The 14,314-nt window shown below is 40.6% G+C and overlaps 1 protein-coding gene across 4 annotated transcripts in view; it reads right to left on the minus strand.

Annotated features, from left to right (window-relative positions):
• The window catches only part of LOC308103548 (rho-associated protein kinase 2-like), a 53,074-nt gene extending 39,256 nt beyond the window's left edge, over window positions 1-13,818 (minus strand). For all 4 annotated transcript variants that reach the window (XM_080453569.1, XM_080453571.1, XM_080453570.1 and 1 more), the window contains exons 1-7: window positions 13,151-13,818; window positions 5,496-5,577; window positions 4,764-4,864; window positions 3,127-3,264; window positions 2,679-2,939; window positions 1,637-1,781; window positions 573-711 (exon numbers count right to left, since the gene is read on the minus strand). In XM_080453569.1, the coding sequence (XP_080309695.1) occupies window positions 573-711; window positions 1,637-1,781; window positions 2,679-2,939; window positions 3,127-3,264; window positions 4,764-4,864; window positions 5,496-5,577; window positions 13,151-13,246 (962 nt within the window). In that variant the 5' untranslated portion in view covers window positions 13,247-13,818. The remainder of the gene's footprint in view (window positions 1-572; window positions 712-1,636; window positions 1,782-2,678; window positions 2,940-3,126; window positions 3,265-4,763; window positions 4,865-5,495; window positions 5,578-13,150) is intronic.
• Between the last annotated feature and the right edge of the window lie 496 nt (window positions 13,819-14,314).

The following is a 14,314-nucleotide window of genomic DNA, read 5'->3' on the forward strand; positions in this document are numbered from 1 at the left end:
GATAGACTTGTGGGGGACCCTGGGCAACGAAGAATATAGGATTTAGGTGGTTAAAGGACTTATAAAGACCTTGTGATACAAACATTTGTCGAAAAATGCTTTCTTGTTTGGAAAGAAATATGCTTGTTTAATTGATCACGGCCTAACTGATAACCGGCTCCTCAACATTCCACGCGGTTCCCTTTTCCTACGTTCAAATCATTCTCCGCAGTCCAGGGAGTGCCAGAGAGGCAGCTCACCTACTTAGCTTGTATCACAGAAAACAATGCATAGTATGTAACAATTATAACAGCATTAAATACTTAAACCCTGGCCAACAGGATATATTACATTGACTGGAGTCCCCAGGCATCTATACTAGGCCAACGCACACATGTTAGTCCATGTGTATTTCACTCTGAAATGATTACTATGACACACTGCTATTGCTTTTAGTCAAAGTTGAATAATAGTATGAACTGAAAAGATGTTGAGATCATTTAACATTTAGATGAAAACAAATAGCTTCGAGAAAGCATGTAGGTCACATGGTAGCAGCTGTATCTGAAATATTCACAGTTTTCTGTACGCACCTGTCGGACAGAAAGGCACAGATAAGGTTTTTGGCAACCTGACTCATCTCTATGTCATCTGGGAAAATAAGGGACTTCTTGTGATCCATGATCTTCCCATAAGTTCCCACTAAGGAGTCTGCATAGAACGGCGTTTCACCTGCACAATGGAGAGAGAAAAGGCGTAGAGGAACACAACAACATAGGGCTTGATTAACAGAATATGATGTTATCGCAATGCTATGTTAGTGATTCAAGTGAATAATCAAATTTCAGTCTTCAGTTTCATGAAAACATGCGTCAATTGTACACAAAACCTGGCATGTAGGACAATATGTATACAGCTACTGTATATCTGAAAGGTTGCAGACCATGCCAGCGTAGTCTCAGGAATGAGACCTCATGTGTGTGTGCGTGTGTGACACTCCGCATGAGATGGAAAGAGAGAGAAAAGAGACAGATTGGTCTCTCAACCCATACACACACGACATATTCAACATTAAATTAATATTAAATCCAGCATACTCATTCTGCAACTGTAAATGTCTGGATTTCAACTGTAAATGTCTGGTGCCTGCCTTGGCAAATGCTGGAACTCTAAACTGTCAAAGGGGCTAAAGCCTGACTGAGTTTCAGCTTGGACTGAGTTGAATGTGTGCAGAAGTCTCAGGGCAGCTGAAAAGAAGTGGCACAAGATGGGGCAATCAGATGACCTCTCTCCCACTTTCACTCCCTCCAATGCCAAACAAGGCATGATCACCGCCTGTTGTCAGGCTGGTCTTAGACTTTTGCTCTTCATCTTGGACCTACTTGGACCTTTATGTCCTCGTGGGACGCATTTCTCATAAGCTGGAGGGACGATTGCAGTGTGGTCATTAATTCACAAAAGTGACATAGTTGTCATTGACCAATTTGAAAAATACTCGGGAATTAAGGACCTTGGTCTGCTGGCAGCGTGCACAAGAAATGGTGCTCTACTACGGTACTATGTGAGATTAACTGTGGACAGAGACACACACACACACACACACACAGACAAACAGGGGCAAATGGATGAATCGGACATCAGTTATTAGCTTACTCACCAACAAGCATTTCGTAAATGAAGACACCCACAGACCACCAGTCGCATTCACGGCCGTAATAGCCATCGCCACCTTGGGACTTCAGCACCTCAGGGGAGATGTAGTCTGGCGTGCCCACTGCTGTGTCACAGTGCACCATACCAGTCTATAAAGTGACAAGTGGATGGACAGACCAACACATGCAAGGACAGAGTTAACCGTTGGCAGAAGTTTTGGAGACTGACCCTACAAAAAAGCTAAGACATTTCAATGGAAAGAAATAGCACAATGTACAGTATCACTATGAATGTAATCATATACAATCTCTTTGAGTAGAGAGGTCTGTCTTATCAGACATTCTAATGTGTTTTTTCACAATAGTTAGAAATTAACCTGTAGATTTTAAGACTACATTAATCCTTATGAAAAGTCTTTGCCAAAATGAACGGTGGACAAACCACTTCCTGAAACCACAGTGGAGACGAGAGCTCTGTACTCTGCATCAGCTGTTATGTACGGTAAACAACCTCTGGTATTCTCAAAACAACCTGATGCAATACAGTAGCTCTGCCTTGACATGCTTCAATTCACAATCTGAACACTTGGTGGTGCACTAGAGCACAATAAACATGAACTGAGCTCAACAGAAGATGTTTCAAGAAGAACAATGCAGGCATTTTTGATTAATTAGCATTTTGAACTGCAAAGTACTTAAAAAGAAAGAAAGTTAAAGTGACCTGATGTTAGGGCTGCAACTATTTTCTTTTAATATATATCACTGAATTAACGTGGAAAAGTCTGATAGATTTTTATAATTGACTAAAAAGATTAACCACTTAAGCCTTATTTAATACTTTGTTGTACAACAGGATCACACAAAAGTAGCCAAAATAATTGCTGATCTATAAGCTCACAGCGCAGACAGCTTTTTTTTTATGAAATGTTTTTTAAAAAGAGCTTCTTTTTTTATTAAAATCGATAGTGGATACATTTTTTAGTATTGATTAAACTGAGTAGTTCGTTTAACTGAGCCAACCAGAATGAGCTCAAAACCCCAACCCACCGAGTCCATCTTCATGCACGTGCCGAAGTCGGCCAGCTTGAGATGTCCGTGTCCATCCAGCAGCATGTTGTCCGGCTTGATGTCGCGGTGGATAAAGCTCATAGAGTGGATGGCGTCCAGCGCCAGCACCACCTCGGCCGTGTAGAAGCGGGCCCACTTCTCTGGCATGTCGTAGTTCATAGTGAGGGTCACCAGGTCGCCACCAGGCATGAACTCCATCACCATGTAGAGGTGGCTGTTGTCTTGGAAAGCGCAGCACAGCTAGGGGGAGATCAAAACAATTCTGAGTCACACGGTGCTGTCCCACTCTCAAGCGCTTGCATGTCATGCGAAGTATGCACAGTGAGTGTGAGTGTGAGTGTGAGTGTGAGTGTGTGTGTGTGTGTGTGAGTGTGTGTGTGTGTGTGTGTGTGTATATATATATATATATATATATATATATTCACACCTGGACAACCCAGGGGCTTTTTGAGAAGGCCATAATGTCCCTCTCCTCCCAGAAGAATGCCGAGTCGGAACGTTTGATCATCTCAAACTTGCTGAGCTTTTTCATGGCGTAAACCTTCTGCGAGCTCTTGTGACGCACCTACAGCAGAGAGGGGCAAAGCAAAACAAGATATTTGGCATGCAAACACTGATAAAGGTACAGTAAAGCTATTAACCCCTAAAGCCCATTTTATACTTTCAGAAATGTTCAAAAAGAGCTAAATATCCGATCTACCTAACAATGCATCACAATGTGTTGTGAGCTTGCAGCTTGTTTATTTATTAAAAACTAATTCAGCATTTTGTGCTTTATTTCAGATGGATGATTGTAAAGAAACAAGAAACCGGGGGAGACGGGGAGGAGAGACAAACGAGACAAGACAAGGGTCGGACTCAAACCCAGGTCCTCGTGCTCACAAGGAGCATATGGTACAGTATGTTGGCTGAATGAGCCACCAGGCACCCCAGAGCTGCTATTTTTGAACATTTTTTAAAAAGAAAAGTATTTATTTGCCTATGATGATGATCCCAGTGTATTTCGATTAACTGAAGGAGAACCAGAGATACCGACAGAAATCCTATAATAATAGGCACACACCCAAAGAGAGACGTGCTTGCACAAGATTTGGACGCAGACAGAGCCCCTTATCCCCTCCCCCTGCCCCCCCCCCCAATACAACACTAACACTTTACACACAAAACCACCCCTTCCTCTCCCACGTACTGGGCCTGTCTATACTTGTCTTTATGCACACAACAGAGACCAGAGCCAAGCTACTATTACACACTAAACACTGCATAAATGATTCGATTTTAGTTAGTTCTGCTCCCTCTAGAGTTTCAAATCTCTTTTTGTAATTTTGATAGATTTGAATACTGAAAGGTGGTGTAAGTGATATTGTTTTGATAAAATAAGTGTTAAATGCTCTATCGATTGTAATCACTGCGTGTGTCTGTTCAGTAACAGGGGTCTCGCCGTCTCTCCAGCTCTTTAGTAAACAGAAAATACTTTTTCAGGTCAAGATACCAATGTCCTCCAATCAGGAGAGAGAACTCATACAGAATACAGGATAAACACGTGAAATTGGAAGTGATCAAACAAATAAATGAGCAGACAAATTGTAAGCAATATCCTCTCAATACCCATTTATCAAATTTAATCCGAATTTTGGTTTCCTTTCCAAATTGGCTGAAATTGGAGACCCACCCGAAAATATGTTTTCTGTTTAGACAGGGAGACCCCTGTTTCTGAGAAAACACTCTAGAGCAATGATTACAATCAGAATATAGATCTATTTTTTTTTCTTCAAAAAACGTTTTGGTTTATGGCAAGCAAAAACTACAGCACATTTAAAGAACATGATGATGTCATGGTGATGTCACAGATTTTGGAATAAGCTATAAGCCTAATTTATACTTTGCATTGTGATATGGTCATATGACTTCATATAAATTAGGCTTAGCCTACTAGTTCTGTTATTTGGTAGCAAGCCTCACTGCTACCAAATGGGAGTGGGGCAGAAAACATCCCAAACTGTGGGACCACACTTCACCTCCTGCAACGAACACTTCCTATTAACCAGGGGAAAATCATCTTACCAGTTGCACTTCGCCATACGCTCCTCTCCCAATCAACTTCACTTTGTCAAAGTCTTCCAGTTTCACCTGAAGTTCTCGTAGTCGTCCCACTGCCTTCTCATCTGTGGGGCAGGAACATAAAAAACCCAGAGGTCATGCGGGTCACCATAGCAACGTAAAGGTCAACCTTTGTACCATTTTGGTACAAAGGATGGGGGTCAGTTATTTAAAACTAGGTCATAGAAGAGACTGACAATTGTTTGACCCAAATGTGCACTGCAATGATTTTACTGTGACTTTTACATTTTTAGAATTTGAAGTCGGGACTAAGGTCTGGTAACGTTATCTTCTTAAATAACTTTTACTGCGGAATTGACAGATCTACTTATACAGTACCAGCCATTTCAAAACGTCATTGCAATTACGTCTTAATGTTGACTTCAAACCTCGTACAGTACATGCATTTAAGATGACTTTCACAACAGCCAGAACTGACTGAAAACAAAAAGGTAGGAATAACAGCTACTGATTCTACTGTATGTAATTATTTCTTTATCTACTCTACAGCATTGAGTAGAGATAACAAAAGCTGAGGAAGAGTTAGAATTTGGTCAATGTGAAACCTCTACCAGGCAATTAGATAAAAATGCTTCTAGCCTTTTCTACAAAAGTTTCTTCGGACAGGGAGTTGTTCTTTTTGTTAAGTGTTTATGTGATCACTTTGGCTAGTTTTCAAGCAATTGTATGACTTACATCGGTTAAGGAAGGCATCTATGTTTTTGTTTTTCCGCAGCGTAGGGTAGTTCAAATCAAGGGCCAAAGCGTTCATGGAGTCCTGAAAGGGAGACAATACAAGTTAGAAATGTAAATACACTTTCCCTGAACTTCCAGGATTTCCTCAAGAGCATATAGGCCTAAAAGGCTGGAAGACCACTTGAGCTAGTTTGCCTCCCCATCTGGCTTAAATATTAAGAGTAAGAACCATTAATCTACTGTAGAAAATCAAGTACAGAACCACAAATCTATGGACAGGTTTTCAAATCAATGATTTTACCGCAGAATTAACATAGGACTTGATGGAATATTTCATTACTCGAGTCCTTCATCAGGCTGACATTACATTTTTACCACTGGTCCCATATCAGGTCTCTGTGGCCTGCAGCTTCCACCACAGAGACAAACATTTCCTTTGGAAACCCTCTGACTTACCATTAACTAAAACTGAGTTAACCTAAAGTTTTGTTGTGTTTATGCCCTCCATTACGTTACAATGCTAAGTTACAGGGTGCTGTGAAATGTAACGTATGGTAGAGAATATTCAGGAAGTGACACAGGGACAATGAAGGTTGTATGTAAAAGCACGGTAGAACATTCAACATCATCCCTCAAAAAAGAAATCACACAGTGTCAGTGACATGACACAGACTTTGCCCAGACCATGCTCTTGCCTATTTATATTGTTGTCTATCATATCTATCACTATCAGGGCAGGTCGTACGGTGAAGTGAGGTCATCTAGTAATCGGAGGGTCACTGGTTCACATCCCGCCCCGCCCATGTCTACGCGTTGAAGTGTCCTTGAGCAAGACACTTGGATGAAGCGGAAACAGAGTTTCCGGTGCTCTACCCTTTCACCGTGCATGCCACACATACCCTTTCACCGTGCATGCCACACACACACACACACACACACACACACACACATCTCCCTTAAGACAAACAGAAAGGTGGTGGCGAGATCAAGACTAAAACGCTGAGGCCTTAGTAATGTCATCGGTGCTTTAAGTAGTGGTGTGGAGTTTCACATACAATCAAAATGTCATCCCAGTCCCCAGTCCTAATGCGTGAGGCCGGTGGAGAGGGGGTTGATAGGGATGTACCGTGCCACCCCACCCCACCCACCAGTTCCACAAATGTGTGGGCCAAGTGAAGTCAATCAGGTTAGAAGCAGGCCCGTCTATCTGTTTGTCTGGGGCCATGTGAGTGGGTGGACTCACCAGGCATGTGGAACAATTTTGAACCTTTATATAAATAGAGTGTGCCAGCAGTGGAGAGAGCTCCCCTGGTGCAGCAGCCATGTGCAAATAGACCTGGAGCTCAGAGGCTATTATGGGACAAACAGCTTATCTGACTGGGTTCAGACTTTAGTGGGAATTCTACGAGCACTGGGGTCCTTTTACACATGCTGTGTGTGTGCGTGTGCGTGTGCGTGTGCGTGTGCGCGTGCGTGTGCGTGTGCGTGTGTCCAGAAACCATGCAGAGACGCACTTTTTTAATTCGTTTTCTGTTAAACTTTTATCTTATGTTAAATATTTTAAGTTACATCTGACACACATGAATAGTTTCAGACAATACAGGAAGTGTGTGTCTATATACCCGAGGGGTGCATGACCTTTTTTATTCGCTTATATGATTAGCACCAACATTTATCTGCTTGACCAGTAAATACATTTGTTGATTCACTCTTATCTGCATACGCGCACATACCGATACACTTGACGCCATGGCCATCCACTACTTTATCCGATAGACTGACGCCTGTGCACAATGACTCAAGATGCATCTGTTGTTTTCCTACTCGTTCTGTTTTTTTCCCCCCATTTCTCATATCTTCTTGTCTGTGTCAAGTTATTCTCTGTGTGTAATAAGCTGTAGAATTTGTCGTGTGACACTGCCTGGTGTCACCTTGTTCTGCGCGCCTGCGACTCAACTAAACCATCATTCATCACCCTTAGTTAGAGGGAGGCTGTTAAGACCACACACATATTCATTGTCCGGCCTGGCGGAGACAATGATCATCATTGTCATCGTTGTCATCCAGAGCACAATGAAGCATAGTGACAACACGGCTACAATAGGATATGACTGATTCTTGTGCGTTTTATAAACGAAACCCATCAAAACTGAAAGAGTGAGCTGTATTTAATCCCACTTTGTCGTCAGCGTCAAATTTAAACATCTGTTATGCTGTTCCAACCCCCTCGGCTACTGAGATTCACTTTGATACATGTCATATTGGAACTGAATAGGGATATCTGCAGTATCCAAGGTTTAATTAATTCCAGTGACACCCATCAGTACACATAGAGGATCCCTAAGAGTGAACCAATAGATGGAATCATTTGTTTATTCTTGCAACGTTTATGAACATACATTATAGCTAGATTACCTAAAGTACTGTACAAGCTCTGGTTTTTATGTCTTGTAACCGTTAGGCTACAGTATGTGTACATTGTATTATTAATTAATAACTAGTAGTTATTAGCTTTTAGTAATTAACCTTAGGGACAGCAAAGATTTAACCTACTCTACCAAGAAATTATCTGCTGACTGAGGATTATGAGAATTTGTTAAATCATTGAAGTAAGTTTAATAAATAACTATTAAAGACTGCATACAGGATACACTTTAAAAGGTTGGGGTTGCCTCGAAAAGTAAACTAAAACTGTAATGTTTTTTCTTATCATACCATCATTATCATTATCATTATCATCATCATCATCTAAAATTATTAAGTCATGCCAAAATAGTGCCAATATTTGCAAATTTTCTTTTTTGGGGGGGAGCCTTTTATGCTTTATTTCAAATAGGTCACTGAGAGACAGGAGTGAAGAGAGACAGGATTTGAACCAACGCCAGATTTTTGGGTCCGATGTCAGTCACGATTTTAGATAGTCCTAGACCAGAGATTATATAGTCCTAGACCAGAGATTATATAGTCCTAGACCAGAGATTACGGTCCAAAAACTTCCTAGAGGTTAAGGCCGCGGCCCTCACACCTACATCGCACTGCCGATCCGACCAATATGTCAGAGACCCGTTGTACCCGTCTGTCTGTGTCTCTTTGTGCCCATATGTTGAGATCTCTGTATCTGTCTACCTGTGTCCCTTTTATGCCGTTATACCTGATGTCATCCTATATTAAAATTGGCTTAAGGGAGGGCCGCCGGTGCGGCGGGCAGACCTCTGACATCACGCTCATGTCACCATGACTCAGCGATAACTATATAAGGAGTTCCCAATGCAGCTACACCCAAATATGGAGTGTGTCGTCATGGCATCAGGCGCAAACAAATCAGTCAGCTCCATATATGGGCATAAAAGGGGCACGGACTGACAGATAGATACAGAGATCTCCATATATGGGCATATCAGCATGCCCATATATGGGCATACACTGATGATATCGGTCGGATCGGCGGTTCTGGACAACAGCATATGCGAACGACTCTGCGGTGGGCACTGCACTCTCTTGAGTCCTTGCCGATGCATGCAGAGTTTGAAGTCGGTCGGTCCCATATATGCATATGACCAAGGGCATAGCGGTCGGATCTGTGGCTCTGGATAACCGGATCTCCATATATGCCTATATATGGGCGTATCGGGATTGTTTATGGTTATGTCTGAGTTAGGGCTGTCAGAACGAATTTCACTATTCGAAAATAATTCGAATGTGAAAAAAAATTATAATATTCGAATGCTAAAATTGCCATTCGAATATAGAAAAATATATTTTATTAATTTATTATTATTATTTTTTTTTTCCTGACCTACCAATGCGAAAACAAATGCTTTCATCATGTTTCTCCCTATAAACGTCACTTGTTTATAGTAACAGAGAAAGTTACGTTTTAAAAAGTTACGTTTAAAAAGAAGAAAAAATAAAATAAAAAAATAATTATAAATTATATAACATATTCGAAAATATTCGAATATAAAAAATAATAAAGCATTGAAATTCGAATGGGATTATAGAGGAGAACTGACAGCCCTAGTCTGAGTTATAGTGACGTGGGCGTGGTCCGCCAGGCCTGTCGGTCTTCCCAGTAGCCAATTTTAATATATAGGCTGAGCAAGCTAATTAATAAAAAGTTAACACAATAATCTAAAAACAAAGAGAATAGAATTGACAAAGAAGGGAATTGTGGACTATATCAAAAATAAGTTTATAAACTCCAAAGCAACACTCACAGGATGTGAGTATAATCCAAGTGTCCTGTATTGTGTCATTACTTAAAAAGCACTGCTTTTTCGCTGAAAGTTTATTGTTCAAGAGTGTGAACTCAGCTCGTGTTGAACCCCACATGCATGCCCAGGCGCGTTCCTCGTTTGCATGAGACAGTTTACACTGCGAGTGATTTTTACCGCGAGTCAATATTTCAGCACGAAAGCAGTGTTTTGTAATTACTGAGCATACAACTGGATAAACGATACTTGGTATTACACTGTGAGAGTTGTTTTGGAGTGGTAACACTTGCTATGCATCTCATTTCTATAATGCATTATAACTTAAAAGCATACTTATAATGCATTATAATCTGCTTATAACACTGTATAATTATAGTTATAAGAAGTCATAAATACTCATATGCTTTATAACAATCATAACACATTATAAAGCATTCTATGACTTATAAGGTCAGGTGCTTCATAACTGCTGGACACTCAAAGACTTTTTTTGGCAGGGATCATAGTGTATTATATCTATAGTTGTAACACATAATAATAATCTTATAATATATTATAACCACTGTTGTACTGCATTATAGTGTGATTATAAGTCACTATAAGTGGTCTATGGGTGAAGTAATTACCTTCCTGAAGGTGCTGGCACAAACTGTGTTGTTCTAGCATAACTTGAATTCTATACAATATATTTTACTTTGATTAAAGCACCCAATGATCACTTATAAGTGATTATAATGCATTATAATGATATGAAATCATTATAATGTATTACAAGTATGGGAATTATAATACACTATGATCCTAACCAAAAGAAAAAGTCTGGGAGTGACCGGTAATTATAAAGTATCATCATCATCATCATCAGACCTTAAGAGTCATTATAAGAGGCTTTATAATTTGTTATGATTGCATTATGAGGACTAGTAGTAGTAGTAGTAGTAGTAGGTCGGAGAGGCTTATTGTCGGTATCAGCTAGAGCGCGGGAGTCTATCCCCGTTTAATTTACCGTTTTATAAGCAGATTACATTGCATTTATACTTGACCTTATACAGCTTTTTTTTTTAATTAATTTAATACTTTATTAACATGATTATTGACAGTACAAGTAGTACAGTCAAAGGTTATGTTAAAAGGATAACACAGGGTAAAAATAGAATGCTCTGTAATGTGTCATGATTATGATGATGCTCTAGTGCTGCCTGGCAGAGAGGCGTGGGTTCGATTCCCGAACCCGACGGCCTTTGCTGTGTGTCACTCCCTGTCTCTCTCTCCTTGTTTCCTGTCACTCTTCACTGTGCTGTCCAGTGGAGGCAGAGGAGCGCAGAATTTTTTTTTTTAAGTCACATGCACAAGCGAGGATGCCTGGGCATGCGTGTGGGGTTCAACACTAGCCACATTGTTTGTTGTACATCCATCCTATCCTTTAAAAAAAATTAATATGTTTTTTTATAGGGCCAAACAACAAAGAACAAAACAAAAGCCCCATCTGGGTTGATACCACAAAAAGTGTGAACAAACAGGAAATAGTACTGTGAGGTCACTACGGCTTATCTCCAGAGTCAATTCCAGGATGTGACTTCAACATCCTGTGGGCTAGTTCCCTGCATTAGGCAGCATCATTGTTAGGGCCATTATAGGGCTGTTTGGACCCACAGCAAAATTAATTATAATCTGTATTCATTTATCTCTGAGAGTGTAAAAAGGGTGCAAAATGAGAAAATTATCATTTTTACACTCAAGATTTAAAGGAACACTGAAGACTTGGTTTGCAGGTTGTTGAATCACAGCTAGGTAAAAGACTGGATATTTTGTCTGAGTTGCTGTTTAAGTGACACTGAGCAGGGTAGAGATGGACTTTAGAATTTGTGTATTTTCTAAGATTGAGTCTGGGTTGATTGACTTTGCAGTAAAACAGGAATATAGGCCTATTATTACACACACACAGTGAAGAGCATTGGGCTATTTGTTACATTTCTATGGGCCTTGCTTTAGTTGTGATGCAGAGCCACCCAGAATAAACAGTGTGCTGGCAGGTACAATGAAGGGTCACTCAGTCTGACAGCTCATCTAATCCAGCATGTCATTTTATCTACCTCAGTTGTGTTTTCATCAACATTGTAGACTTTGGTTTCTTTGCTATTGACTTCATCTCATTAAGACAAAGTCTGACTGGCAGGGAACCTATACAGTGATCTCTTTATTTCACAATGGTGCAATCTGCTGATGATCTACTCAACTTTGCTGAGGAAGACAGTGAGAGAGCATAGTTCTGTAATCATCGACAGAGGCATATTTATCCAGCCTAGACATTTTACTTTGTCCAATAGCCAAGCTTTTAAGAAAAAAAACGCACTGTAGCTGTTGCATGAGAAAGTGATTCGCCATAATCACAGCATCACAGGAGATGAAATGTTATGTATGAGGAAACACTGTGTGGCAGGTTACAAAACTATGTGTAGAATTAGGTCAATTGTCTGACAGCAGAGGCGTGTTAAGAGTGTGTCTAAAGAGGTGTGTAACAAAGTGACTCCATATTAGTCCTTAGGAATGTGCCGCGTTTGTCATCTGAGTCTGTGGTTCAGTTCTAATTAACTCCGACACAGGTCCATGTTCGTACACTTTCAGAGATTATCATCACTCAGGATTTCACTGTGTCCCTACTTGTCTGGGGGCATTCCATTCTTTGGACAGGTCAGGGAGAGGTTGCACCTATCAGGTGGTCACAAGGGGTTTGGCACAGAAGCCAGACAGGTAGCCTAGAGTTGCCATGTTATTGGAATATGGCCTATCATCTTCGGGAACTTATTTTTCAAAATGTGTAGCTTATGAAAACGCTGACAACAGAGAGAGAGAGAGACTTTTCTTTTGTTTTGGTTCATGGTGGTGTCTCTGGTTTGTAGGCTCCATATGGAGCCAACCACCATTATCTTTTCAGGGTGTCATTGGTCCTGGCAGATTCATTTATCCATCTTCCTTATCAAACCTCTAAAATAAATTATTACTGTTATCAGACACTAAATAATGGTGCTGCTGGCAAACTGACACACCACATTGTAAACTTACCAGTGGTGTAAAGTAACTAAGTACATTTACTCAAGCACTGTACTTATGTAAAATTGAGGTATTTTTACTTTACTGGAGTATTTCTAATTGTCAGTACTTTTACTTACTCCACTACATCTCAGAGGCAAATAGTGTACTTCTACTCCACTAGAATTATTACTTTTGGTACTTTAAGTACATTTTGATACCAATACTTTTGTACTTTTACTCAAGTACATTTTGAATTCCAGACAATTACTTGTAACAGAGTATTTCTACATTGCAGTATTGATACTTTTACTTAAGTAAAAAAATGTAGTACTTTTTCCATCACTGGTTATCATCAGTCACTAAATAATGGTGCTGCTGGCAACATGACACACCACATTGTAAACTTACCAGCAGGCTTTCCATGTTGAGGGCTGACTGTGGATCCCTCATCATAGACTCCAGCTTCTTCAGCCGGCTGTCTTGTCTCCTCTCGGCTCCAGACATGATGATGGCCGTTTATTGTATCCAGTTCCAGTTATTTAAAAAGGTAAAGAGTTGAAGAACACCTGTAGAGTTCTGTACTAAGTAGATCCGCCACGATCTCGCTATGCGACTGCTGCTGCTTGTTGGAATACCATGTCAGCTGCTCCCAAGTCAATACACAGTCACGGCTTGTTGTGACAAGATTGTAAGGTTAATTATTCAACCGCCGCCTCGTAGTTAAACTCTTTAAGGACTTTTCTGGTATATTTGCCAAGTTGCTGCATACGTGCACTAAAGATCAGAGTGGAAGTAGCCGACACTCCTACTTTCAGGTGCGCGTTGATCGCTTCAAGGTGAGCTTTCCCAAAAACTATGCCCGAAGCGCAACGTGGTGAGCCTGTACTTTGTGTAACAGAAAAACCTGTTTTCTCTCCCGATCGTCACGCTCGATCGCCCGGTGTATCAGTTTGTACCCGGGTATAAGGATCCCAAGTAACGAGACTTCTATTCCTCGGGCTCTTCTTTGCTTGTCCAGCTAGGCTATTAGCCTGGCTACTACCCTTCTGATCTGAACAAGCCCACACATTGCTACCCACAAGCCCTCGGTGGTAAAGCAGGAATTCCAGTCCTCTTATCTCATTGATCTCTTTTACCGTCCGCCCCGATTACTGAGCTCCACCAACTTTCAGTATTTTTGGAACGCTGGTACTCTGACGTGCCCTAGTGGGACTAAAAATAGACCATTACACATTGACTATACGACCTGTCCTTATCTATCATTCACTATAACCTTTAATTAATTAAAAGCACGCATTAATAATTGAACATTTCAAGAAATTGATCTGCGTCTGTCTGTAGCTACCTACCATGGTCTGTACAGTATGTGTGTTGGTGTAGTAGCAAAGTTAGTCACTGGGTGAGTCAAAATGTCATTTTTTTTAAAAATGATACAGAGGTCATATGGCCCTGTATCAATAAGTATATTACCTACATACAGTGGTTCTCAAACTGTGGATCGGGACCCCACATGATTTTGGGGGGTCCCCTGATGACAGTAAAGTGAAAATTTAAGGACTTTTAAGACCTTTT

This window comes from Gymnoscopelus braueri (assembly GCF_963280865.1).
Source record: "Gymnoscopelus braueri genome assembly, chromosome: 16".
NCBI classification, from domain to species: domain Eukaryota; kingdom Metazoa; phylum Chordata; class Actinopteri; order Myctophiformes; family Myctophidae; genus Gymnoscopelus; species Gymnoscopelus braueri.